Here is a 26027-nt window from a genome sequence, read left to right as displayed (position 1 = left end):
GTCGGGTCACATGTGTGGATATTTTAAAGCGGTTTAGCAGTGTGCTTGATTACAGTGTTCTACCTTTCTCTCTGTTTTTCCTGTCGGTAAAGATCCCTGCAGCGTGATCCAGAACCTTCCGTTGTTGTTGTTCGGAGGCGTTCTAGAATTTAGATCTTGGCAGATTTGTTTAGTGGAATTGTTCTGCTGAATTGGTTCTGATATACAACCTGCTGAAAAGACGTAACAGAAGGTTCAGCTCACTTCTCTCTCAGTTTCAAGTCTCATTTCCGTGGAGATTTAACTAATATCACGCACCGGAATTGAAGTGATCTCTGTGTTGTTCAGATTTCAGGGTTAGTTCACCTCTCAACATGGGTACTCCAGACGCCAACTCAGATCCGCTAGACGCCCTTAAACTCGCCATCCTTAACTTCAAAGTAAAGTTCGTAATCTGGCACTCCAAGCGTCCTTACGCAGTTAAAGCGGGTTTGATATTACTACTATTGTGCGGCTTTATAGCTACCAACGTCAGAATAACAGTTGTCAGTAACGAGTCTGCGTCAGCCTCCAGAACTTTATCAGCACGGGAGCACAGACTTGAGAGAAATACCAAGTTAAGGGAACTGTTCAATTCGGAAAGTCCTATTTTATTGGACCTGGATGGGATAAGAGATCCTTACCCTACTGATCTAGAAGAGTATAAGGTAGGGTCTTGGAAGTAAATATGGTTTCGGAAATGTTAATTTGGTAAATTTGCTGTTGATATGGTTACCAATTGTCGTTACTATGGTTACCAATTGTCGTTACTATGGCTATTGTTACTGTGGTAACAGTTATAGTTGTGACCTCAGCTTGGTATGCAAGCAAACTAGTTAGAATTCGGAGTCAGAGTAACTTTTGAGTTTTCTTTTACTTGCAAAACGTTTGAAAATACCATCCTAAAATGCATTCTATGTAAATTTAAACTCACTTTTCTAAAAATGCCACCAACGTAACGTTTTGTAAGTTTTTAAATAACAAGAAAATTAAAGGAACTTTATTTCAGAAAAAGTTATTTAAAGAGAACATGTTTAACACGTGGATAAGTGACCACACCCCTATTAACAGACTACATCCGGATATGAGGACGCAGAAGTAAGCGATAGATTAGTTAATCACACAGTTATTATGTAACTAATAATCAGATGATTAACTGTCAATTTTTAATTTTTCACGTTGGGTGATTACTGATAAGTAATAACATCACATCCATTCTATGAAAATCGGTACGAGACTTTTCGATAATTTTGAATTTTTATTGAGTATTTAATTAATTAATTGCCTCGGTGCTGTAAACTAAATATCTCCTTTTATTTAACTTTATTTACACTTCTCCTCAGATGCCACGAACGGTTTCCCTCATATCTACCCGTATCAGAGATGCCAAGCATATCAATAGTGTTCATATTTGTGGACGAGTGTTTGAGCGTGCTGCTAAGGTCAATAATCAGTATAATATTGACTACCCCTCCGGAGTTGCTGCATGATATCGTGCTGGTTGACGACTTCTCAAAGAAGGGTGAGTAAGGAGTATTAAGGAGTAATAATGATTAAGGAGTATTAAGGAGTATTAAGGAGTAGTGAGGAGTAGTGAGGAGTATTAAGGAGTATTAAGGAGTAGTGAGGAGTATTAAGGAGTATTAAGGAGTAGTGAGGAGTATTAAGGAGTAATAAGGAGTATTTGAATTTACACATGTATCCATAGTTGTCAGTTGTGCAGGTGAAACTTCTAATTCACTAATTGCACTAACAAGTGAAACTTTTACAATAATTGCCACATTTACCGGCCCTATAAACAGTTGTAGAAGTTAGAATTGAATGAAATATTGATAACAACGCGAACGTCATGTATCTAGTAATAATATGTATCTAGTAATAATATGCATCTAGTAATAATATTGGACTAAGCACAAGGTTGGAATGTCTAATTGTTAGACTTCATTCAGTTATTTGATTGACTGATACCAGATACGTTCTGAAAATATGCAGTAGATATGGATACAAATAAAAATACAGGGTGGGCCAAAAGTCAGTGGGCATACGTTGGCCTTAATAGCTCCGCCGTGTTTTATATTTGAGAGCTGTTGCTTTGCAGATGGCATACTGTACTTACTGGTTCGAGGATTCCGTCGTTAAAATTTTAAAATTTTGTATATTTATTGAAAAAGGTGTTATCAATGTCTCTATCTTTTAGATTTACAGTGCAGCGACCATCTAATTAAGTGCTTAACTAATTGACTGTCAGCTGTTTAATCCCAATATTTCTTCACAGTTGAGAACGGTAAGAGACTAGAAGAAGAGCTGATGATATTCGGAGACCTCACTAAATTAGTACGACACGAAAGTCGGTCCGGTCTCATGGTTGCTAGGACAACTGGTGAGAGATATTATCTTTATCATTATAAATTAATGTTTCTGAGTGTTACTGCCATTAGTTTTGTACAACCGGGGGAAATGGGTGGATTTACAGCTGAGCCGGGAAGTCAGGAAGCTTCATTAAACTTTTCAAATATATTATTTTGTGGATCATTTTTAAATTTCAAGACCAGTTCAATATCTTATCCCAAACTTTTTCTTCTTTATTAGATTTTTTCTTATGACTTATAATTTTATCATATTTTATAGTTCCTTTTATAACTGGTATGAACATCTATCGATAAATTGGATTATACAGTTTGACTTTAATATATTTCTTCAGGAGCGGAGCACGCAGAAGGTGACGTATTAGTCTTCTTAGACTCTCATATTGAGGCTCTACCATATTGGGCCGAGCCTATCATGGATAGAATTGCTAGAAACAGAAAAACGGTAAGAACTAAAATATTAAGCTATTTTCACAATTACAATTAAATACAATTGAGAAAACGATCTGAAAGAGTCGATATATTTTAATGTTGCCATGGGGCGGCAAGTCCACAATTCATCGTAGCGATATTAAAACAACAATATTTTATCAAACATTTCCCAAAATGTTTCCTTGTGTTTTTTTTCTCTAAATTTTTCCGCCACCACAGGTTGTTCAGCCAAATATTCCTGCCATTGAATTCAACACTTTCGAGCTGATTGATGACACTCCAGATACACCCTCTGCTCACTCCTTCATGGGAGGATTCAGTTGGGACATGGTATTCAGGTATTCCATTAACTTGTTTTATTCAATTCATTTTTCATAATCTCATCGACTAACTATCAATGTTTTAAACCGTTTTTATCAGAAGTTGTTTTTGACAGCTTAACTGAAAATGATGATGATATAACCTTAGTATAGAGAACTATTCGTTCAACAATTTCCTTCTTCAGATGGAAGGGTCTACCGCAAAGAGAAAAAAGCAGAAGACATGGTGATAATAGCGTGGAAGTGAGGTTAGTACGTCTTATAACATTATCAATTCTGATATTATCTGACAAAAGTTCATTGCTGATTAGTAATGTTTTTGACATATTATTTGGATTTCTTCATCAAAACAAAATTTTGGGTCAAGAATTATCCCTAAGAACCTAAACGCCGCACAGTCCATTTCTGTTGTTAATTTTATTAATTAGTTAGATTTGAGTTGTTAATGATTTGTTTATTAAGTTATGATAAGTTAATTATTTAATTGTGCAAAGCATCAAGTTAACACAAACAATAATTAAATCAATAGAATTTAGAAATACGATAATAAACCTGTTAGTACAAATTAGCAAAACCTCAATAATACTGTAAGTCGTATCTAAAAATAATGATTCCGAGCTAGAAATGAGCTAGAAATAACTAAAAATTTCTGTGATAAATTAAACATGAAGCAGCGACTTATTTGTGGTCATTTGGCATGACAATAGTATTGAAAGGGATGTTGTCTATCTTCATTTTAACATCCCTTGTACCAAGTATGACATTTGAAACCTACATAAAAACTGCTAACTAAGCTCAAGATTTCAGAATTAATTAAGTGATTGAGTAATTAAAGGTCGTTATAAGATGGCGGAGGAGCATCTGGTGGAGGTGCTTCCTCACAATATCTGACACATTCGTTTATATCCGCATTTGCTTTTACCTCCAACTCACCATCTGGAATATCAACATCGGTTTTACCACCAAAATCAATTCCAAATCCTCCTTTTTTCTTCTTTTTTCTTCTTTTTCTTCTTTGAACTTGAGCTAGAACTTAGTGAGCTACTAACCGATTGTTTCCCTCCAAAACCGCATTTTGGTTTATTGATATCATCAAGATCGGCTTTAACCTTCAAGTTAACATCAACAACGCCATATCCAAATCCAAATCCTCCTTTTATCTTCTTTGAACTTGAGCTAGAACTTAGTGAGCTACTAACCGATTGTTTCCCTCCAAAACCGCATTTTGGTTCATTGATATCATCAAGATCGGCTTTAACCTTCAAGTTAACATCAACATCGCCATATCCAAATCCAAATCCTCCTTTTATCTTCTTTGAACTTGAGCTAGAACTTAGTGAGCTACTAACCGATTGTTTCCCTCCAAAACCGCCTTTTGCTTTATTTATATCATCAAGATCGGCTTTAACCTTCAAGTCAACATCAACATCGCCATACCCAAATCCAAATCCTCCTTTTATCTTCTTTGAACTTGAGCTAGAACGTAGTGGGCTACTAACCGATTGTTTCCCTCCAAAACCGCCTTTTGGTTTATTTATATCATCAAGATCGGCTTTAACCTTCAAGTTAACATCAACATCGCCATATCCAAATCCAAATCCTCCTTTTTTCTTCTTTGAACTTGAGCTAGAACTTAGTGAGCTACTAACCGATTGTTTCCCTCCAAAACCGCATTTTGGTTTATTTATATCATCAAGATCGGCTTTAACCTTCAAGTTAACATCAACATCGCCATATCCAAATCCAAATCCTCCTTTTATCTTCTTTGAACTTGAGCTAGAACTTAGTGAGCTACTAACCGATTGTTTCCCTCCAAAACCGCATTTTGGTTCATTGATATCATCAAGATCGGCTTTAACCTTCAAGTTAACATCAACATCGCCATATCCAAATCCAAATCCTCCTTTTATCTTCTTTGAACTTGAGCTAGAACTTAGTGAGCTACTAACCGATTGTTTCCCTCCAAAACCGCCTTTTGGTTTGTTGATATCATGAGACTGTTCAGCATCAACATCGGCTTCACCGTCATCTCCCTTGGCGCCAAAGCCAAATAATTTGAATCCTCCCTTTTTCTTCTTTTTCTTATTTTTCTTATCTTTCTTGCTAGAATCATTCATTTCGTCCTGCGGAACAGTGTTTCAACAAGTTTTATTGTCTCGACTGACATTGCTCAAAATTGAGGGGTTGCCATTGTCATTTGTCAATTATTAAAATTTTAAAAGTTAAATGATCGGACACCGTAGCCTGCGCCTGTGTGGTGATATGCAGTTAAAAGTTTGAAGAACAAAAGCCATGTGAAGGAATGGTGTTTAAAAGTTTACATAAGTTGTTAATAACATTTATGGTCCATTTCGTATAACAAATCAATCACACGACAATCATGTTCAACATAACATCAGCATCATAATTTGTTCAACAATATAACGGATTACTAATATCGGGAGCCAAGCCGGTGGTTGCGCCAAGCACTCACAGCAAATCAGAGATGTTTGTAGCGCATCAATGATCAAGTAAAGAAAAGCTTGAACTTACACATGTTTAAGATCCGGGAAAAAAAATTGATGGAAAAAATGCACACAGTGTCCAAACCAACAACAATGGAACTAACCCTGTACAAATCCAATATAATTTAGTTTCACATATCAAGTTACAAAAAGGCATTCTTCGTGTGGTATTGGGCTATATAGTATATTAGGACGCAATGAAACTACCGGACCACGACGTATGGGGACTTGCCCATGGCAACATTAAAATATATCGACTCTGTTAAATCGTTTCCTGTTAATATATAATATATATATATAGTTTGTCGGGGGGGGGGGGGGGGGGGGGGGAATCATAAGGTCAAAATTGTACGTGACGTTGGGGGGGGGGGGGGGGGGCGGTCTGCTGCTCATTTTCCAGAAAAGCAGTTAGTACAAATGCAAGGTACTAAGGTTTTTTTCCCTTTTTTTTATTTGTTTCCTTTTTTGTAACTTTTTATTTAATTCGACTACAATGAAAACAAAACCCCTACTAAATAGTTTGGATCTTGGAACTGTTTAGCTTAAGCTGAACTCTTATAGGATTATTAACGACATAGTCATAGTCACAGGTCATTTTGTTAGTTTTATACTTTGTACGATGCCTATAAGCGACCTTAACTATTTTTTGGCAATATTATAGATTAAATCCTGAGCTAAAAACTCAGATCACTCGAATGGAGGTTTTATGTCCGGATCAAGTTTATATATTTAATATTATATAAAGATAGTGAAATTCAGAGGTGAGCACAACCTAGTTTTGTTGGTTCAGATGTTAGCAAAAAATAGCACAATCAATATTGTTAGTCCAATGTTTCAAAAGGAGTTGAAATAATCATCAGACTTTGTTTAAAGCTTCGTCATAAAATGTGAAGTTGAACTCTAGCTACAATTACAAAACATATCTGTCTGTATTCTCGCAACTTATCATTATCAAAACGTTTCTGTCTTTGCTACCCTTTACTGTTTCTAGATTAGTTCAAGATTATATCGTAAGTTCAAGATTGGAAAAGGTCATCATAAGAAGGGGGAGGAGCATTTGGTGGAGGTGATACATCTGGTGACTCCCACGACGCCACCTCTGACGCCACCTCTGACGCCACCTCTGACGTTGTAATAACTCCGGTTGTTCCTGTCGTACCTTCTCCAGGGGTCGTCATATTAGTATAATATGCAACTCTTTTTGAAGTCTTTGGTGGTTGAGTTGGTGCTGAAGTTGATCTGATAGATGTGACCTCAGCACTGTACATGTTAAAAGTAGGAGCGGATGGTGAATCTTGTTGAAGCGGTGTGCTTAGAGATCCCGACGTTGTAATAACTCCGGTTGTTCCTGTCGTACCTTCTCCAGGGGTCGTCAAATTAGTATAATATGCAACTCTTTTTGAAGTCTTTGGTGGTTGAGCTACAGGGTTCTGAGTAACACTAACTGAGTTTTCAGGAACAGTTGGCAAAAAGTCAGAAACATCACATTCACAACATGTCACAACGCATGTTACAACAAATATTATAGAGACCACCAATGCAATGTTAAGACAACAAATCCAGGCTTAATTAAATCTGATGATCCGCTGCTCGTCCTGCGGGAACTCTGTTTTAGTATATTTCTTATTGTTAGATGTTTCGTAGACAATAAAAGTATTAAAATTGCAAACATTAGTCAACGATTCACTATAAGGCATCAGTGCTGGGTCAATACACTAGCATAATTTCATTCTTCAAAATAGTCTTGGAGTTGTATAAAACAGGAAGCTCAGGTCACATTATTTATGTTAAATAAGTTTTATTTATGTTAAATAAAGAATAATAACATGTAAGAGTGGTCCGGTTCCCAGATGTAGCTTCTGTAATACTCTTCCCCGTTAGCAGTAGTAGTATTGATAGTGCAACTCTGATCGTAGTTAAACATACTGTCCTTTTTTACCTCCCTTCACGTTTCGTTGGTAGAAGATGATTATTGCATACTTTAAAAAAATCAATAAATTATTATTATATTTGAGAATTAGCGTTACATTTTTATGATATAAAAATTGTAGAGAAAATGGCATTGCAATATAAGTTTCATAATGATAAGCCGGATGACGACTAACTATTTAAATAGAAAAATAAACCTGAATGTATAACAATTAATTCGGCTGAACCAACACATAGCAGGAGCTACATTAACATTGGGGCCGTCCACCAAATTTTTGAATAGCAAACAATCAAACTTATCATAGAGTTGTAAAAATATATGTAAAAATATATAATATGACCGGTTACCATTCTGTCCCAAATATCAAAGTAAGAAAAAATCAGGCTTTATCGCCGTATCGGAATTACTGATAGAACAATTATAGAACAATGGAATACTATCCGCTCTAGATCAGTATTCAGTAAGACTGCTGGGATAAGACAGGAATTGCATGCTATTTCGTGAGTATGGTTCATAATTTAATTCTTTCTGGAACGGTGTTCAAACTGTTTGTTGAAGAAAAAAACACTTTGATTTTTTATCTAGACACTTATTTTACTTCGGTGTATTCCAACAGCCACAATGTTACACAAGTGCAACCAGCCAATTACAGGAAGCCGAAGGATCTTTTTGGCCAGTGACGGTTAAGGTAGTGTGTACCATACTTTCTTCGTCCGAGACTTTGCTGCAATGTGCAGCTCCTCATTTAACCCTCACACCCGATTTCTCGAGTATTCGGCTGAGTAGACCGGGGGGCTGCATAGACCACTCATGATCCTTAGCTGAACGTCGACGACGCTCACCCCACGACCAGGCAGTCAGTGGGTTTCGAACTCGCAACCTAACGATTGTAAGACAGGCGTTCTAACCAACTGCGCTACCAACCTCACATAAAAACTTACTTTTAAGATTAGAACGTAAGTTCAAGATTAAAAAACTTCATCATAAGAAGGTGGAGATGATATATCCGGTGAATCCCAAGGTCTAACACATTCGTCTGTGTCAACATCGGCTTTTAACTCCAAGTCATTAATCTCTACCATCCCCACCATTACCACCATCTGCAACGTAGAAAATGTTGTTATAGGAAGGAGGAGGAGCATCTTGTGGAGGTGTCCGGATTCTCGCAACTTATCATTATCAAAACTTATCTGTCTTTGCTACCCTTTACTGTTTCTAGATCAGTTCAAGATTAGATCGTTAGTTCAAGATTTGAAAAGGTCATTATAAGTAGGGGGAGGAGCATCTTGTGGAGGTGATACATCTGGTGACTCCCACGACGGCACCTCTGACGGCACCTCTGACGGCACCTCTGACGGCACCTGAGACGCCACCTCTGACGCCACCTCAGCGGCACTGTACGGATAACTAAGAGGTCCCGACGTTATAATAACTCCGGTTGTATCTGTCGTACCTTCTCCAAGGGTCGTCAAGTTAAAATGTGCAATTCTATCTGGATTCCCTGGTGGTTGAGATGGTGATGAAGTTGATGTGAAAGATGTGACCTCAGCACTGCAACTGTACAGGTTAAAAGCAGGAGCGGATGGTGAATCTTGTTGAAGCGGTGTGCGATGAGCTACAGGATTCTGAGTAACACTAACTGAGTTTTCAGGAACAGTTGGCAAAAAGTCAGAAACATCACATTCACAACATGTCACAACGCATGTTACAACAAATATTATAGAGACCACCAATGTTAAGACAACAAATCCAGGCTTAATTAAATCTGATGATCCGCTGCTCGTCCTGCGGGAACGGGATCCAACCTCACATAAAAACTTACTTTTAAGATTAGAACGTAAGTTCAAGATTAGAAAACTTCATCATAAGAAGGTGGAGATGATATATCCGGTGAATCCCAAGGTCTAACACATTCGTCTGTGTCAACATCGGCTTTTAACTCCAAGTCATTAATCTCTACCATCCCCACCATTACCACCATCTGCAACGTAGAAAATGTTGTTATAGGAAGGAGGAGGAGCATCTTGTGGAGGTGTCCGGATTCTCGCAACTTATCATTATCAAAACTTATCTGTCTTTGCTACCCTTTACTGTTTCTAGATCAGTTCAAGATTAGATAGTTAGTTCAAGATTTGAAAAGGTCATTATAAGTAGGGGGAGGAGCATCTTGTGGAGGTGATACATCTGGTGACTCCCACGACGGCACCTCTGACGGCACCTCTGACGGCACCTCTGACGGCACCTGAGACGCCACCTCTGACGCCACCTCAGCGGCACTGTACGGATAACTAAGAGGTCCCGACGTTATAATAACTCCGGTTGTATCTGTCGTACCTTCTCCAAGGGTCGTCAAGTTAAAATGTGCAATTCTATCTGGATTCCCTGGTGGTTGAGATGGTGATGAAGTTGATGTGAAAGATGTGACCTCAGCACTGCAACTGTACAGGTTAAAAGCAGGAGCGGATGGTGAATCTTGTTGAAGCGGTGTGCGATGAGCTACAGGATTCTGAGTAACACTAACTGAGTTTTCAGGAACAGTTGGCAAAAAGTCAGAAACATCACATTCACAACATGTCACAACGCATGTTACAACAAATATTATAGAGACCACCAATGTTAAGACAACAAATCCAGGCTTAATTAAATCTGATGATCCGCTGCTCGTCCTGCGGGAACTCTGTTTTAGTATATTTCTTATTGTTAGATGTTTCGTAATAAATATAAAGTAGGGGGGGGTGTAACCCAAAAAAACCCAACTCCTACCCAAGAAAAGGTAATACTGGGATTGGGTTTTTTTGGGTTTTTTTGGGTTTTTTAAACAAAATTTAAACAAAATTCTAGCCATTTCATTAATTTTATTGAATGTGAATTATTTCCCACTGAGTCTTACCTACGTGTTGTTCTCATGTCTTAACTTAATAGATAGTTTATATAGTATATAAGTGTGTTTATATTGGTAGTATGTTATCACGATAGCATTAGCAAACAGGATGTATCGTTCATCGAGATATAATCCATATGAATGCAGAAAGTGGAAATGTGCCAAACGTGGCAAATGTGTTCTCCTGTCATGGAAGGAAGCTATGACGAAGGTCAAGGGCAAGTCAAAGCACATGACTTAAATTACTTAACTTAAGGCGGCTAAAGAGTCCGAGTCTCGATGATGTGTCTCCAAAGCTTTCTGTCCGCCATAAGCTCCTTAATCTCCCCAGTGTTCTTGAGTCCAGTGTCACTTATTAGGTTATCGACAAAGGTGAGCGGTGGTCTACCCCTCCCTAGGTTCCCAAAGGAGAAGTTGGTGTGCTGCCAGGTCATCATGTCGCTGGATGTGCCAAGCCAACCTCATTCTTCTGGCCTGTATCTTCGAAATAACTCTTGGGAGTGATCCAAAGACCTCCTTGTTGGTGCGATGTCCTCTCCAGTCCACGTTTAGGGCCATCCGAAGCATTCTACTGTAACATCCGTCTATTAATTTCTTCAAAGATTCTGTTATTGTCCACGTTTTCGTTCCATACAGGAAGATTGATTCAACCGTAGCTTTAACAGACGGATCTTTAAATCTCGGCGCAAATTGGACCTCCATATAGCCTACATTTTGTGGTAGGCAGCCCATGCCTTGGCCTTGCGTAACCTAAAGTCGTGCTCAGCTGCGTTTCTCCACGCAGATGAGATCACTGGATGAATCCCTTTGTTCATCTTTTCTATTCTGGTATTCTCAGCAATTAGCATGCACTACCCGATGTTCGATTCTTGCAGCTGTTGATAAACTTCATCTTGACTTTTCAGTTGGCTCACAATCCTGTGCAGTCCCCTGCGGCCTGCACAGTGCACATTGGCAGTAGATTGTGTTCTTAACTCTTGCGCCACTAAAAGGTTAAGGGCATCCGCTTGAACAAAAGCCATCTTTAACTCTCACCATAATATCTTGGGTATCTTGAGCATGTAATTGCACGAACATATGCTATACAAGACAAATGTGACACTTCCTTTTTCTACCCAACAGCATCAGTTGTAATCCTTACCCAATCGTCACCTGCTCCAGTGTGGGACTTTCCGATTTTATCCCAAAGCATAAGGAGGTTAGAGTGAGAACAGAGCTACACTTTAGCGGGGACTAACCCCTCCCTTGACTACCTCGTTACCCGGTACCCCGGGCATAGGGAGCCGTATCCTGACTACCAGAGTGTGGTCCAGTCTAGCTGGGTCATAGTAGACTAGGTTGAACAGGGTAACAGCCAACACTTCTTTAGCTACTGTGCAATCCACAGTAAAGATTTACGAGTCTCAAAGCCTCTTGTAGACCAAGAGTTAGGGAGTCAATAGATCAAATTATTGAACTTCCGGGGCTCAATGTCTCCCGTCGACCGTCCTGCCTTTAGCCTGGACCCCCTGTCCAGTATCCAGTCTTCACCACGCGGAGGTAGTGGCTTTCATCATGCTGTACGATGAGTGTCTGGAAGAGGGCATCAGCAGGATACCCCTTTTTAAAGTTCTGGGAGCCTCACATCAGACCAGGGCTTCCAGCCAGCTTCTATCCAGCGGTGACGCCTTGGGCCACCTAAGCTTCACACAACCATTGAAAGACCACCTGCCTACTTGTAAAAATTTTGACGATGCGATTATTACAGTCGAGGGTCTGATGCTGTACATTCTCAGTGTAACAGCTGACAACAGTTATCAACACTTTATGCCCTAACTGTTTACATCCGATGCCTGCGAGCAAACTTTATGCTTTCCTGCGCATAGGCCTCCATGCAGGCATTAGAACTAATCTGTGTTCTAAGGATATGTTGGTTGGCATGGGCAAATCAAACCGTTCCCTCGAGCTTGATGCACTCGGCAAAAGTTTGATCCCTGTAACAGTTGCCCACCCTCGCAACAAGCTTGTTATGCCGCATCCGAAAGCAGAAACTATTTAGAGGTAAAGATACTTCAATCCCAAGATTGTTACAAGCTATGAAGAAGGGAGTCTCAAGGGGTAGAGAACTCCTTCAAGAACACTATAGCTTTGAAGGAGAGCTGAGGCTTTCCAACCATCTTCTGACGGAGCAGAGAGTGACGAAGCGGAAACAGATGATGAAGAAGAGGAAGTGGAGGATATTGACTCATCAGAGGAATGGGCGAAAATAATAACTGTGTATGGTGATGCTCTGCATCATGATACGGCTGTTGAGGTTTGCCTCAATGGAGGGCGAGATCGAATGCCATCCCAGTCAAGATTTTAGCGACTCCAGGGCCATAAACAAGCGAAGATATCACTTAATATCACATGTGATCAATGATCATGCAGCTGATGGTAACTACAAGATTCTTTCAGTTGGAGATAGAGCATGGTTTCTCGTTAAGCGGATGATCAGGAAAACGGAAAAAGAGATCGTGAAGGTGAGAAGAAAGGCTTTATTCCTCTCGTACCGGTTGCAGTCAGGGTTGGGGTCATCAGTGAGTTGCGTCCCTATTAACTCAATTTGCCATGGCCATCGAAGTGAGCATTACATATGGCTGATATTATATCTGGATGGCCAACTTCTTCTGAGCACATCAGTGAATAAAATACTGCTTTTGGGTGATATTTAAGCGATTATATCTATTGTGATGTTGTAGTGATGAACCACAACAGTGATGTTGTACTGATAATTGTATTGCTAGGTGCCTACATGATTTTATTTCCTTCAAATGAAAAATTTGTAAAAAACCCAAAAAAACCCAAAAAAACCCAACTCCTACCCTAAAAAAGGTAATACTGGGATTGGGTTTTTTTGGGTTACACCCCCCCCAAAGTATTAAAATTGCAAACATTAGTCAACGATTCACTATAAGGCATCAGTGCTGGGTCAATACACTAGCATAATTTCATACTTCAAAATAGTCTTGGAGTTGTATAAAAAAGGAAGCTCAGTTTTCATTATTTATGTTAAATAAATTTATTTATGTTAAATAAAGAATAATAACATGTAAGAGTGGTCCGGTTCCCAGATGTAGCTTCTGTAATACTCTTCCCCGTTAGCAGTAGTAGTATTGATAGTGCAACTCTGATCGTAGTTAAACATACTGTCCTTTTTTACCTCCCTTCACGTTTCGTTGGTAGAAGATGATTATTGCATACTTTTAAAAAAATCAATAAATTGTTATTATATTTGAGAATTAGCGTTACATTTTTATGATATAAAAATTGTAGAGAAAATGGCATTGCAATATAAGTTTCATAATGATAAGCCGGATGACGACTAACTATTTAAATAGAAAAATAAACCTGAATGTATAACAATTAATTCGGCTGAACCAACACATAGCAGGAGCTACATTAACATTGGGGCCGTCCACCAAATTTTTGAATAGCAAACAATCAAACTTATCATAGAGTTGTAAAAATATATGTAAAAATATATGGCAAGTTTCCATAAACGATATTTTATGATCGGCGCCGATAATCGCTTATTGAGCGCTTTTTCGGCGCTTTTTAAAAAAAAAACCGTTTACAATCGCTTTTTTACGATTATAAACGGTTCAAAAAAAATCGCTTATAATCGACTATAATTGGTGTCATAATTCAAAAAAGCGCTTTTTTGAATTTAAAAGCGCTTATAAGCGCTTTTAAGCGCTTACTAGCGTCGCTGAGCGATTTGAAAGCGGTTTTCCAGTAGGATTGGCGCCAAAAACGGGTGGATAAGCGGTTGGCCGGATAAGCGATTCGTAGGCGCTTTTTTGAACCATTTATAAGCGATTATAAGCGCTTATAATTGGGGTGCAATTTAGCTGTTTGTAAAGCGCAAATAAAGCGCTTATAAGCGCTTTTAAAATTGAGTCAGGAAAACGCTATATTACATCTTATAACCGCTTATAATCGATTATAAGCGTTTTTTTAGAAATCGCTTATAACGGCTAATTCATCGCTATTTCACCGCTTTTACCGCTTTTCCTATCATCCATGGCCAGGTGAGCAGGAATTAAAAAGCGCTTATAAGCGCTTTTTCGATGCTGCCCCTAGCCTGGTCGGAACGGGGTAGTGCCCAGAATTTAAAAGCGCTTATAAGCGATTTCTCAATTCCCCTTAACCTGGTTGGAACTTTTATGAGCTTTTCTGAGCAACCTGGGGTGCACCGGCAGAGTCAGGATTTAAAAGCGCTTATAGGCGCTTATGATCGCTTTTCTACCACTTTTCCTATCACCCATGGCATGGGTTGGCAAGAATTATAAAGCGCTTATAAGCGTTTTTCAATGCTGCCCCTTACCTGGTCGGAACGGGGGAGTGCCCGGAATAAAAAAGCGCTCATAAGCGCTTTTTAAATGCTGCCCCTAACCTGGTCGGAACTGGAAATCAGAGTGCCCGCTTATAAGTGCTTTTCTGAGAAACCTGGGGTGCACCGGCAGAGTCAGGATTAAAAAGCGCTTATGATCGCTTTTCTACCGCTTTTCCTATCACCCATGGCCTGGTTGGCAAGAATTATAAAGCGCTTATAAGCGCTTTTTCGATGCTGCCCCTAACCTGGTCGGAACGGGGTAGTGCCCGGAATTTAAAAGCGCTTATAAGCGATTTCTCAATTCCCCTTAACCTGGTCGGAACTTGCATGTGCTTTTCTGAGCAACCTGGGGTGCAACGGCAGAGTCAGGATTTAAAAGCGCTTATATAAGGCGCTTATGATCGCTTTTCTACCACTTTTCCTATCACCCATGGCATGGGTTGGCAAGAATTATAAAGCGCTTATAAGCGTTTTTTCAATGCTGCCCCTTACCTGGTCGGAACGGGGGAGTGCCCGAAATTTAAAAGCGCTTATAAGCGCTTTGTCAATGCCGCCCCTAACGTGGTCGGAACGGGGTAGTGCCCGGAATTTAAAAGCGCTTATAAGCGATTTCTCAATTCCCCTTAACCTGGTCGGAACTGGAGAGTGCCCACTTGCATGTGCTTTTCTGAGCAACCTGGGTTGCACCGGCAGAGTCAGGATTTAAAAGCGCTTATAGGCGCTTATGATCGCTTTTCTACCGCTTTTTCTATCACCCATGGCCTGGTTGGCAAGAATTATAAAGCGCTTATAAGCGTTTTTTCAATGCTGCCCCTAACCTGTTCGGAACGGGGGTGTGCCCGGAATTAAAAAGCGCTTATAAACGATTTCTCAATTCCCTTCAACCTGGTCGGAACTGGAGAGTGCCCACTTGCATGTGCTTTTCTGAGCAACCTAGGGTGCACCGGCAGAGTCAGGATTTAAAAGCGCTTATAGGCGCTTATGATTGCTTTTCTACCGCTTTTCCCATCACCCATGGCCTGGTTGCCAAGAATTATAAAGCGCTTATAAGCGTTTTTTCAATTCCCCTTAACCTGGTCGGAATTTGGCTCAGCCTGTCATTCCGCATTCCGCCAAATATTTATTCGGGCTGAGTGAATTACGACTTTCATCGCCCTAAAAAAGTGCAATGCTCATTGGACTAGCATTCACGTGATCGTTCAGAACCAATTACAGCCGCGCAAAAGATCACGTGCACGCCAACTACCAATAAAAAAGAAGTGACGTATGCGCTACAAGAGCCGCGCGCTGAGTTAGATTGTAAAATCGCATAAACACGCCTATTTTTACTGGGCCGCGCTCAGCCTGTCATTCCGCCGAATTTCTATTAATGAACATGATAGCCTGAGGTCCCCAGGTACGTAAGCCTATTTGCGCGTTTTAGAGGGTTTAATTACGCCAGGCTATGCCAGGCTTTTGGAGCAAAAGTAGCTGTAAAACTCGCGTAATTTGACCAAATTCGTTGATTTTTGTCGTATTATTTCAGACACTTTCCTCGTAAGTCTATGAGTACAGAGTAAGCTCACCAATTTTTGTTGCAATCGGAGGTCGGGAAGGATACTCAATATTTATTTGTTTGAAGAAAATTGTGCTGGCCGAAATAAGCGCTAAAAAACTATCCTACTATACAGTTGGCACGCGCGGCTCAATGTTCAATGTTGATGGCGCACTACCTATCTGAATAGAGCAACGGCAGCACGAAGGCACATGGTTAGGTGCAAAATAATCGAACATGCAGAAACTCTTAGCTTTATTGCATTGTATATCATGTGTACGCTTATTTTTGTATAAAAACCGGCTCTTGCTTATTCGCTCGCCCAACAAGAAATGCGGCCGCTTTTCTTTTGTGGATGGCCGCTCAATTTCACGATCCGTGATGGCGTATTTATCATATTCCATACAACCTGGGGACGGCCCAGTCTTTACTGTTTGTATAAACATGCAAATATGGCGAAGTGACATGCCGACTGCCGTGCGCCGCCCAGTTAATATAATTCTATATTGAATTTGAAAATCGTGTATACTTCTATGTAACCATATGTTTATTGTTTATGCAACCTGACACGGATCTGTGCAAAATAGTAATACTAACTCAAAATAATAATAATATGCTATCAATTAGTGCCTAGTGGGATACGTACATGATGAAATTAATAATGTACTTGGTTGGTTCAGCGCCGCGCGCCAACAATTATATAATTCAGATTATCACGCAAAATAACTTTGCGCAGGTAGTCACGTGGGCGATAACAGTGCTTGCAGGCACGTACGCACGCACGCACGCACGCACGCACGCTCGGTCGCAAAGCTACCATATACAAAAAAAACCTCGATCGCTAACCCTTGTCCTTGACTCTTTTGTGCCTTCGGCACGAGTCATGGATCGGGAAAAAATTTCACGTGACCTTGGTTTTTATGGTTTTGCAGCCGTACAAAACAAATTAACATAAACCCTAATCCCAACCATATAATAACCCCGCGCGGAGCTATCCATAACCCGCGTACCACAACCCAAACCCTAACATGAGCCCTAAACAATCGAAATCATGTTTTACTAGCCTGTCACGTGACTAACACGGTTTTGCCCATGTAACTCTCCAGGGAAATATTTTTACCCTACGTCATGGCGGGTGATTCTGGATCAGCGTCCAAAAAATACACCGATTTAGATCAATGCCATACCCAAACTCAAAGGCCTTTTCACAAGAATTTTCTTAAAATTTGGGGGAGCGATTTCGTAGGAGCGACTCAAACGCGCAAGCTGGCGCGGTTTATTTGTTGCTGTTTTACTATCTAATAACCAAATTTTACAAGCTATCTCAGCACGCCTGCACGCGCGCGGCTTTACTAGCGTATATATACATTACTTTTTTTCCTATTGGTACTCAGCGTGCACTTGTTTTTATGTCCACGATTGATTATGAACAAGTACGTGAATGCTGGTCACGCACACACTAAAATCCAATGAGCACCGCACTTTTTTCAGACGTCGTGATTCGCTCAGCCCGGCTAGAGATTCCTTGGAATGACATGAACATGCCTGACGCCTGTCATACTCGTTGACAGACTGAGCGTGGCCCAGCGCAATAATTTAATTTCATATACAATATTTTTCTTTTGCAAGTTCTGAATGTGAAGTGTGTATGACTGATGACGCAGCGCGCATCGACCGCCACCAGGACAACCATCACCATTAACAACATATAAATAAACGCTTGCAAGCGCTTTACAATTTCTGGCAATTATTGTCGGAGAACTTTGCCGCGCCGTGCACTTAGCCTTCTTGCTTGGCTTCTAGATCGCCAGTCAAACAACTATGTTTAAATCCATGTTGATAAATGATAGATAAATCGGTAAAAACCAGCAATAAAAAGTGATTGTAATCGCTTATAACTTATAACCGCTTTTCAAATCCTTAGGTGCCCATGGGTGATGGGAAAAGCGGTAGATAAGCGATCATAAGCGCCTATAAGCGCTTTTAAATCCTGACTCTGCCGGTGCACCCCAGTTTGCTCAGAAAAGCACATATGAGTGGGCACTCTCCAGTTCCGACCAGGTTGAAGGGAATTGAGAAATCGCTTATAACTATAAGCTTATAAGCGATTTTAAATTCCGGGCACTCCCCCGTTCCGACCAGGTTAGGGGCAGCATTGAAAAAGTGCTTATAAGCGCCTTTTAATTCCGGGCACTCCCCCGTTGCGACCAGGTTAGTGGCAGCATTGAAAAAGCGCTTATAAGCGCTTTCTAATTCCTGCCAACCAGGCCATGGGCGATAGGAAAAGCGGTAGAAAAGCGATCATAAGCGCCTATAAGCGCTTTTTAAATCCTGACTCTGCCGGTGCACCCCAGGTTGCACAGAAAAGAACTTATAAGCGGGCATTCTGATTTCCAGTTCCGACCAGGTTAAGGGGAATTCAGAAATCGCTTATAAGCGCATATTAATTCCAGGCACTCCCCCGTTCCGACCAGGTTAGGGGCAGCATTGAAAAAACGCTTATAAGCGCTTTATAATTCTTGCCAACCAGGCCATGGGTGATGGGAAAAGCGGTAGAAAAGCAATCATAAGCGCCTATAAGCGCTTTTAAATCCTGACTCTGCCGGTGCACCCCAGGTTGCTCAGAAAAGCACATGCAAGTTCCGACCAGGTTAAGGGGAATTGAGAAATCGCTTATAAGCGCTTTTAAATTCCGGGCACTACCCCGTTCCGACCAGGTTAGGGGCAGCATCGAAAAAGCGCTTATAAGCGCTTTATAATTCTTGCCAACCAGGCCATGGGTGATAGGAAAAGCGGTAGAAAAGCGATCATAAGCGCTTTTTAATCCTGACTCTGCCGGTGCACCCCAGGTTTCTCAGAAAAGCACTTATAAGCGGGCACTCTGATTTCCAGTTCCTACCAGGTTAGGGGCAGCATTTAAAAAGCGCTTATGAGCGCTTTTTTATTCCGGGCACTCCCCCGTTCCGACCAGGTAAGGGGCAGCATTGAAAAACGCTTATAAGCGCTTTATAATTCTTGCCAACCCATGCCATGGGTGATAGGAAAAGTGGTAGAAAAGCGATCATAAGCGCCTATAAGCGCTTTTAAATCCTGACTCTGCCGGTGCACCCCAGGTTGCTCAGAAAAGCACATGAAAGTTCTAACCAGGTTAAGGTGAATTGAGAAATCGCTTATAAGCGCTTTTAAATTCTGGGCACTACCCCGTTCCGACCAGGCTAGGGGCAGCATCGAAAAAGCGCTTATAAGCGCTTTTTAATTCCTGCTCACCTGGCCATGGATGATAGGAAAAGCGGTAAAAGCGGTGAAATAGCGATGAATTAGCCGTTATAAGCGATTTCTAAAAAAACGCTTATAATCGATTATAAGCGGTTATAAGATGTAATATAGCGTTTTCCTGACTCAATTTTAAAAGCGCTTATAAGCGCTTTATTTGCGCTTTACAAACAGCTAAATTGCACCCCAATTATAAGCGCTTATAATCGCTTATAAATGGTTCAAAAAAGCGCCTACGAATCGCTTATCCGGCCAACCGCTTATCCACCCGTTTTTGGCGCCAATCCTACTGGAAAACCGCTTTCAAATCGCTCAGCGACGCTAGTAAGCGCTTAAAAGCGCTTATAAGCGCTTTTAAATTCAAAAAAGCGCTTTTTTGAATTACGACACCAATTATAGTCGATTATAAGCGATTTTTTTTGAACCGTTTATAATCGTAAAAAAAGCGATTGTAAACGGTTTTTAAAAAAAAAAGCGCCGAAAAAGCGCTCAATAAGCGATTATCGGCGCCGATCATAAAATATCGTTTATGGAAACTTGCCAAATATATAATATGACCGGTTACCATTCTGTCCCAAATATCAAAGTAAGAAAAAATCAGGCTTTATCGCCGTATCGGAATTACTGATAGAACAATTATAGAACAATGGCATACTAGCCGCTCTAGATCTGTATTTAGTAAGGCTGCTGGGATAAGTCAGGAATTGCATACTATTTCCTGAGTATGGTTCAGAATTTAATTCTTTCTGGAACGGTGTTCAAACTGTTTGTTGAAGAAAAAAACACTTTGATTTCCAACATCACATAAAAACTTACTTTTAAGATTAGAACCGAAGTTCAAGATTAGAAAGTTCATCATAAGAAGGTGGAGATGATATATCTAATGAATCCCAAGGTCTAACACATTTGTCTGTGTCAACATCGGCTTTTACCTCCAAGTCATTAATCTCTACCATGACCATCCCCACTATCACTACCATCTGCAACGTAGAAAATGTTGTTATAGGAAGGAGGAGGAGCATCTTGTGGAGGTGTCTGTATTCTCGCAACTTATCAAAACGTTTCTGTCTTTGCTACCATTTACTGTTTCTAGATTAGTTCAAGATTAGATCGTAAGTTCAAGACTTAAAAAGTTCATCATAAGAAGGGGGAAGAGCATCTTGTGGAGGTGATATTTCGGGTGACTCCCACGACGCCACCTCAGCGGCACTGTACGGATACCTGGGGGGTCCCGACGTTATAATAACTCCGGTTGTATCTGTCGTATCCTCTCCAGGGGTCGTCAAATTAAAATGTCTAACTCTGTCTGGATTCCCTGGTGGTTGAGATGGTGATGAATTTGATCTGATAGAATCTTGTTCGAGCTGTGTTCTGTGAGCTACAGGGTTCTCATAAACACTTCTCTCCTCCTCATCGCAACATTTTATCAAACATGAACAACAACATTTGAGCACGATTGGTATAAGTGCAACAAAAACCACAGAGATTAACACTATTGTGCAAACATAAACTGCGACGTTCATCGAGCGCTGCTGGTCCTGAAAGAAATCTGTGTTAATATCATTTTTATTGTTTAATGTTTCGTAATCAATAATAAGGAGCATTCAAATTGCTAACATTATTCATCGATTCACGGGGGTTGGTCATGAGTATTTTTGAGAGTCCCGACGAAAATGCCAAATTCTCATTCTCAAAAATTGATTTTGAGTATTTTTGGACCACATTGCACTATTTTGGAATGGACAATTTTTGAGAAATCCATGCTGAATTTCTCAGATTCATAAATAATTTTTGAGAAAATGAGACATCCATGCTGAATTTCTCGGATTCAAAAATAATTTTTGAGTATTCCCGGCGAAAATGGTCAAATTCTCAGATTCAAAAATTCTCAAAAATACTCATGACCCCCCTCCCCCTATAAAAAAGGAAGCTCAGTTTTCATTATTTATGTTAAATAAGTTGTATTTATGTTAAAATTGCAGTACTATATTAGAATCAAGCGTTTCATTTTAGCCACGCAAAATTCAATTGACATTTTTTTGATATAAAACTAATGGAATTGCAATATAAGTTGCATAATGTCTGGCCAGATGACAACTATCTAAACTAATGGAAAAATTATGGAAAAATTATGGAAAAATTATGGAAAAATTGTGGAAAAATTGTAGAAAAATTATGGAAATACAGAGGGAAATACAGAGGGAAATACAGAGGGAAATACAGAGGGAAATACAGAGGGAATTACAGAGGGAAATACAGAGGGAATTATAAAACCAGCCGCTATAGATCAGTAATACTGGTAATTGGTATTAGACAGGAATTTCTCATTATTGCGTCACAAGTGTGGTTCATAATTTAATTTTTTGAACGATGTCTAAATTATTTTTCAAAAAAAACAAAAACATAACAAGTAACAACAAATGTCGGCATGGCAATGAGTAAACGAATTAGAAGTCTAGAAATTACCAAACGGAATACACGTACAGTCATGAAATTAAACGTAACATGAACCCATTGGTAGGACTAATTGGTTCCCTAACACTATATTTTACTTACTAACACATATCATGTTACGGGAGAGAGGCACCACCTGGGCACCACTACACATGTCCCAAAGAAGCTACATGAGGGGGTCCCGGACCCTACATGAGGCCTTGAAATTGTTGCAGAGTCTGTATCCTAGGGACAACAATTAAAATGGCGATGGAAAGGGCGGGAAATGTTGGTTTCTGTGCCCAGGATCGATTTCAAATTTGACCATATTATAAGAAGTGTGCTATATCACCCTATATCACGTGGGATATCCAAACATCCCGCGCATATATTCGCGCTTGTGGTCACTGGTCACGCATATATTCGGCCCATTATTTAGTCCTGGGCACTTGATCGTTTTCAGCTAAGCGAATGTAACATTTCGTTCATAAACTATGGAGTATGGGCAAGTACATAGTCACTACTTATAGCAATAAATCCGTTTGCCAATAAAATAAAGCTAATCCAAGAATTTATCTTACAGTTGTTTTTTTAATTTTCAAAATTATTCTGTATTTTTTAACGCAACTAATTATTTATCTCTGATAATTATCTTCCACGCCAGGTCACCAACAATGGCGGGAGGTTTGTTCGCCATGGATAGGAAATACTTCTTCGAGTTGGGTGCATATGATCAGGGAATGGACGTTTGGGGATCTGAGAACCTTGAAATATCCTTCAGGGTAAGTTAAACAGAAACCTAATGTAGTTCACACGTGACGTCACACTCCCTCACGTGACGTCACATTCCCTCAAAAGTCACACTCCCTCACGTGACGTCACATTCCCACACGTGACGTCAAACTCCCTCACATGACGTCACACTCCTTCACATGACGTCCTACTCTCTCACATGACGTCACACTGTCTCACATGACGTCACACTCTCACATGACGTCACATGACGTCACACTAACTCACGTGACGTCACATCCCCTCACATGACGTCACACTCCCTCAGATATGGATGTGTGGTGGTATACTCGAGATATCAACATGTAGTACCATTGCTCACGTGTACAGGAAAACATTTCCCTACAGTTCAAAGAAAGATGTGGGGGCTAAAAACGCTAAGAGACTTGCCGAGGTTTGTGAATCGGAGCTAAATTTATTTGAATTTTCGCAAATGATTTTTTGTTGTAATGCTGTCCCTAAAATTGCACTATAATTTAAGTTTCGTGTTTTAAAAAGTTGGTTTAATAAAATCTTCGTCAATCCTTAAGTTTAACTCTACTCAAATAATTTCGCCGCTTGAACATCGAATTCATTAGAACCAGAATAAAGTAAAAGTTCTGAACTTTCCTAATAAGTTATATCTGTAGGTTTATCCTCAACTAAAACCCTCTCTAGGTCTGGCTAGATGAGTACAAAGATTTCTTCTACCAGATATCTCCACCCGCCAGATCTGTAGACATGGGAGATATTTCCAGCAGGGTGGACCTTAGGAAACGCCTACAGTGCAAATCATTCAAGTACGTTTTGAAAGGTGTTACCTAAAATGATAGCAAGTATTAGATTAAATGAAACAGAAAGTGAATCTGATTCTATTTTTATCATTGAAAGTGAAACTAATTTACCCGCAGATGGTTCCTGGAGACTGTGTATCCAGAGATGGACGTTCCCAGCAGAGATTACATCGCTCATGGAGAGGTTAGGATATAGGAGAAATTACTCATTTTTTACGCTTATCTTTGTGATAAATATCTAGAATAGCCATGCATATGTTATGGATAGATTCTGTTATGAATCACGCTAATTATTGGCACTGTAAGTGTAACAGATGATAATGGTCACTCCCATGAAGTATGTTAATTGTTAGTACTTAAGCAGATAATGAGATAATGTGATATTAATATGAGAATGTGATAATGAGATATAATGAAATAATGAAATAATGAGATAATGAGATAATAAGATAATGAGATAATGAGATAATGAAATAATTAAATAATGATTCTAACTCCCAGATTCGTAACATGGGGACTAAGAACAGATGTGTTGACAATCTAGGTGGTTGGAGTCCTCCCTCTAGAATCGGAATGTATTCCTGTCACGGTCAGGGTGGCTCCCAGGTTAGTTAATCTAACATTTAAACTTTAATATTTACTAGATTTCATTTGTGCGGAGGTTATTCTTGTTTCCAGTAGCAACCAATCATAACCCAGGATCACTGTCACGTGACACGTGACACATATGAGAACTAATATTTCTAATATTCTTGATTTTATAAACCTTGTTAGTCGAAGTAAATTTATTAACCAGATTATCTGTTTCAGTACTGGCAGTTTGACAAGAGAACAAACGAGATCAAACAGTCACAGAACGCGGAGAATTGTCTGGACGCTGTATCACGTGACCAAATACAACTGGGCAGTTGCCATGGCCAAAAAGGAAACCAGCATTGGACACTAAACACAAAAGGAGAGATAACAACTTCAGGAGGACTCTGTCTTGGTCATGATAACACCTACCTGAATGTAGGAGACTGTACTGGTATCCCCGAACAGAGGTGGCAGTGGGGCTTTGTATTCCAGCAGCCTGTTAACTGAGTGGTGTGTGGGGGGCTATTTTAGGGGGCGGCGACTTTGTTTTGGCTTTCTTCAGCCGACCTGCTCTAATGTAACGAGCCAGAGTGTTGGCTGTTGTCCAAATTATCGTGTTCAGCTCCACTTTACTGGTTTGCCGAGTAAAGTGATATAAAGAAATTGGTTTGTTAGATGTAACGGACCAGTTTTCAATGTAGTATCGGGGAAAATCAACAGTTTTTATGAGTATTAGTTTAATTTATTTATTAATTGATTGATTTCATGATATAAAGTATGTAATAGATTAAATTAATAAATTGCACTCATTGTCGAGGACCGACGCGATAGGATTTCTAAATTGATCTTTCGCCGTTCAAGTTTTCGTCCAAGCTATCGCAATGTGAGATATGGCACAGAAATATTTTTTAAATAGTTGCTTTTTCACGATTAAAAAGATCTGACTAAAATATTTTAAAAATCTAAAACCAGAAATCTTACAAATTTCCTGTGCTTATTTTAGAAATTAGCCTCTTTAGTCTTTATACTTTTATATTTAGTCAAAATTGAGCAAATACTGCAAGGGCAGTATTTTTATTTTTGTTTTTGAAACTAGTATTGAAAAAAGAGAGCTGCTTAGGTTCGGTTTATCAAAATGAGTCTTTAAACTTAGGAATAAATTTGTTTGATTGATAATATTTTATGAATGATGGATTTTAGAATCTTGATTAACTAATAACTATACTGGTTGGCAGGCCGCCGGTACAATAAACTAACAATTTTGGTTAAGAATTCAGTTGATGTTATATAATATTATTTAAATCTGGTTAAGCTTATATTTTATTAACAAAGTTGTATTCAGTCTGACTTTGAAACAGTTTGTCCAAAATATATAGCATTGATGCATTTTTATTTGTTTGATCTCCAACTTCACAGAATTATTTGGTCTTCGGTCATTGTTTCAGACGTATCCTTAATCTAATCCTTCTGATGAACCCACCAAACTGGAATTAAAATATTTGACAGTCTTTTAAAACATGGCAGTATCGAATAATTATTCTCATCAAATTTGGGTATTACAGAAATTTGCTCCAATAAGTAGAATCAGAAAGTTTTCTAACCTTAAATCTTCAAATAGTTGAAGTATTCCCACTTCGAAACGCGGTGTTTAGGATGGACAATTTGATGTAAAACACCGCGTCACTTGTTAAGTACGATACTTGGTGACCTTAATTATTTTTTGACAATATTTTATAAATAAATCCTGGGCTAAAAATGATGGTCACTCGAATCTATAAAACGATATAAGATATAGTACATAATATATAAAGAAAATGGAATGCAGAGCAGTGGAGGTG

At 39.5% G+C, this 26027-nt stretch overlaps 1 protein-coding gene across 1 annotated transcript; it reads left to right on the top strand.

The window, feature by feature from the left end:
* On the top strand, positions 1-25595 carry LOC134824689 (polypeptide N-acetylgalactosaminyltransferase 13-like). Its single transcript, XM_063836661.1, has 13 exons — positions 1-686; positions 1028-1116; positions 1362-1540; positions 2294-2398; positions 2720-2829; positions 3036-3154; positions 3322-3384; positions 22713-22830; positions 23109-23234; positions 23498-23619; positions 23731-23797; positions 24115-24219; positions 24424-25595. The coding sequence occupies exons 1-13, from the start codon at positions 354-356 to the stop codon at positions 24694-24696; spliced, it is 1809 nt and encodes a 602-aa protein (XP_063692731.1). The 5' UTR covers positions 1-353; the 3' UTR covers positions 24697-25595.
* Positions 25596-26027: the final 432 nt, after the last annotated feature.

Source organism: Bolinopsis microptera, chromosome 13 (assembly GCF_026151205.1).
Source record: "Bolinopsis microptera isolate Bmic1 chromosome 13, MBARI_Bmic_1.0, whole genome shotgun sequence".
NCBI classification, from domain to species: domain Eukaryota; kingdom Metazoa; phylum Ctenophora; class Tentaculata; order Lobata; family Bolinopsidae; genus Bolinopsis; species Bolinopsis microptera.
This window is presented reverse-complemented; position numbering and strand designations above follow the sequence as displayed.

Coding starts and splice junctions, on each gene's coding strand:
- LOC134824689 (XM_063836661.1), top strand. CDS start 354: ATGGGTACTCCAGACGCCAACTCAGATCCGCTAGACGCCCTTAAACTC. Junction 3,155..3,321: donor AGTTGGGACATGGTATTCAG/GTATTCCATTAA, acceptor TTCCTTCTTCAG/ATGGAAGGGTCTACCGCAAA. Junction 23,798..24,114: donor ATTACATCGCTCATGGAGAG/GTTAGGATATAG, acceptor TCTAACTCCCAG/ATTCGTAACATGGGGACTAA.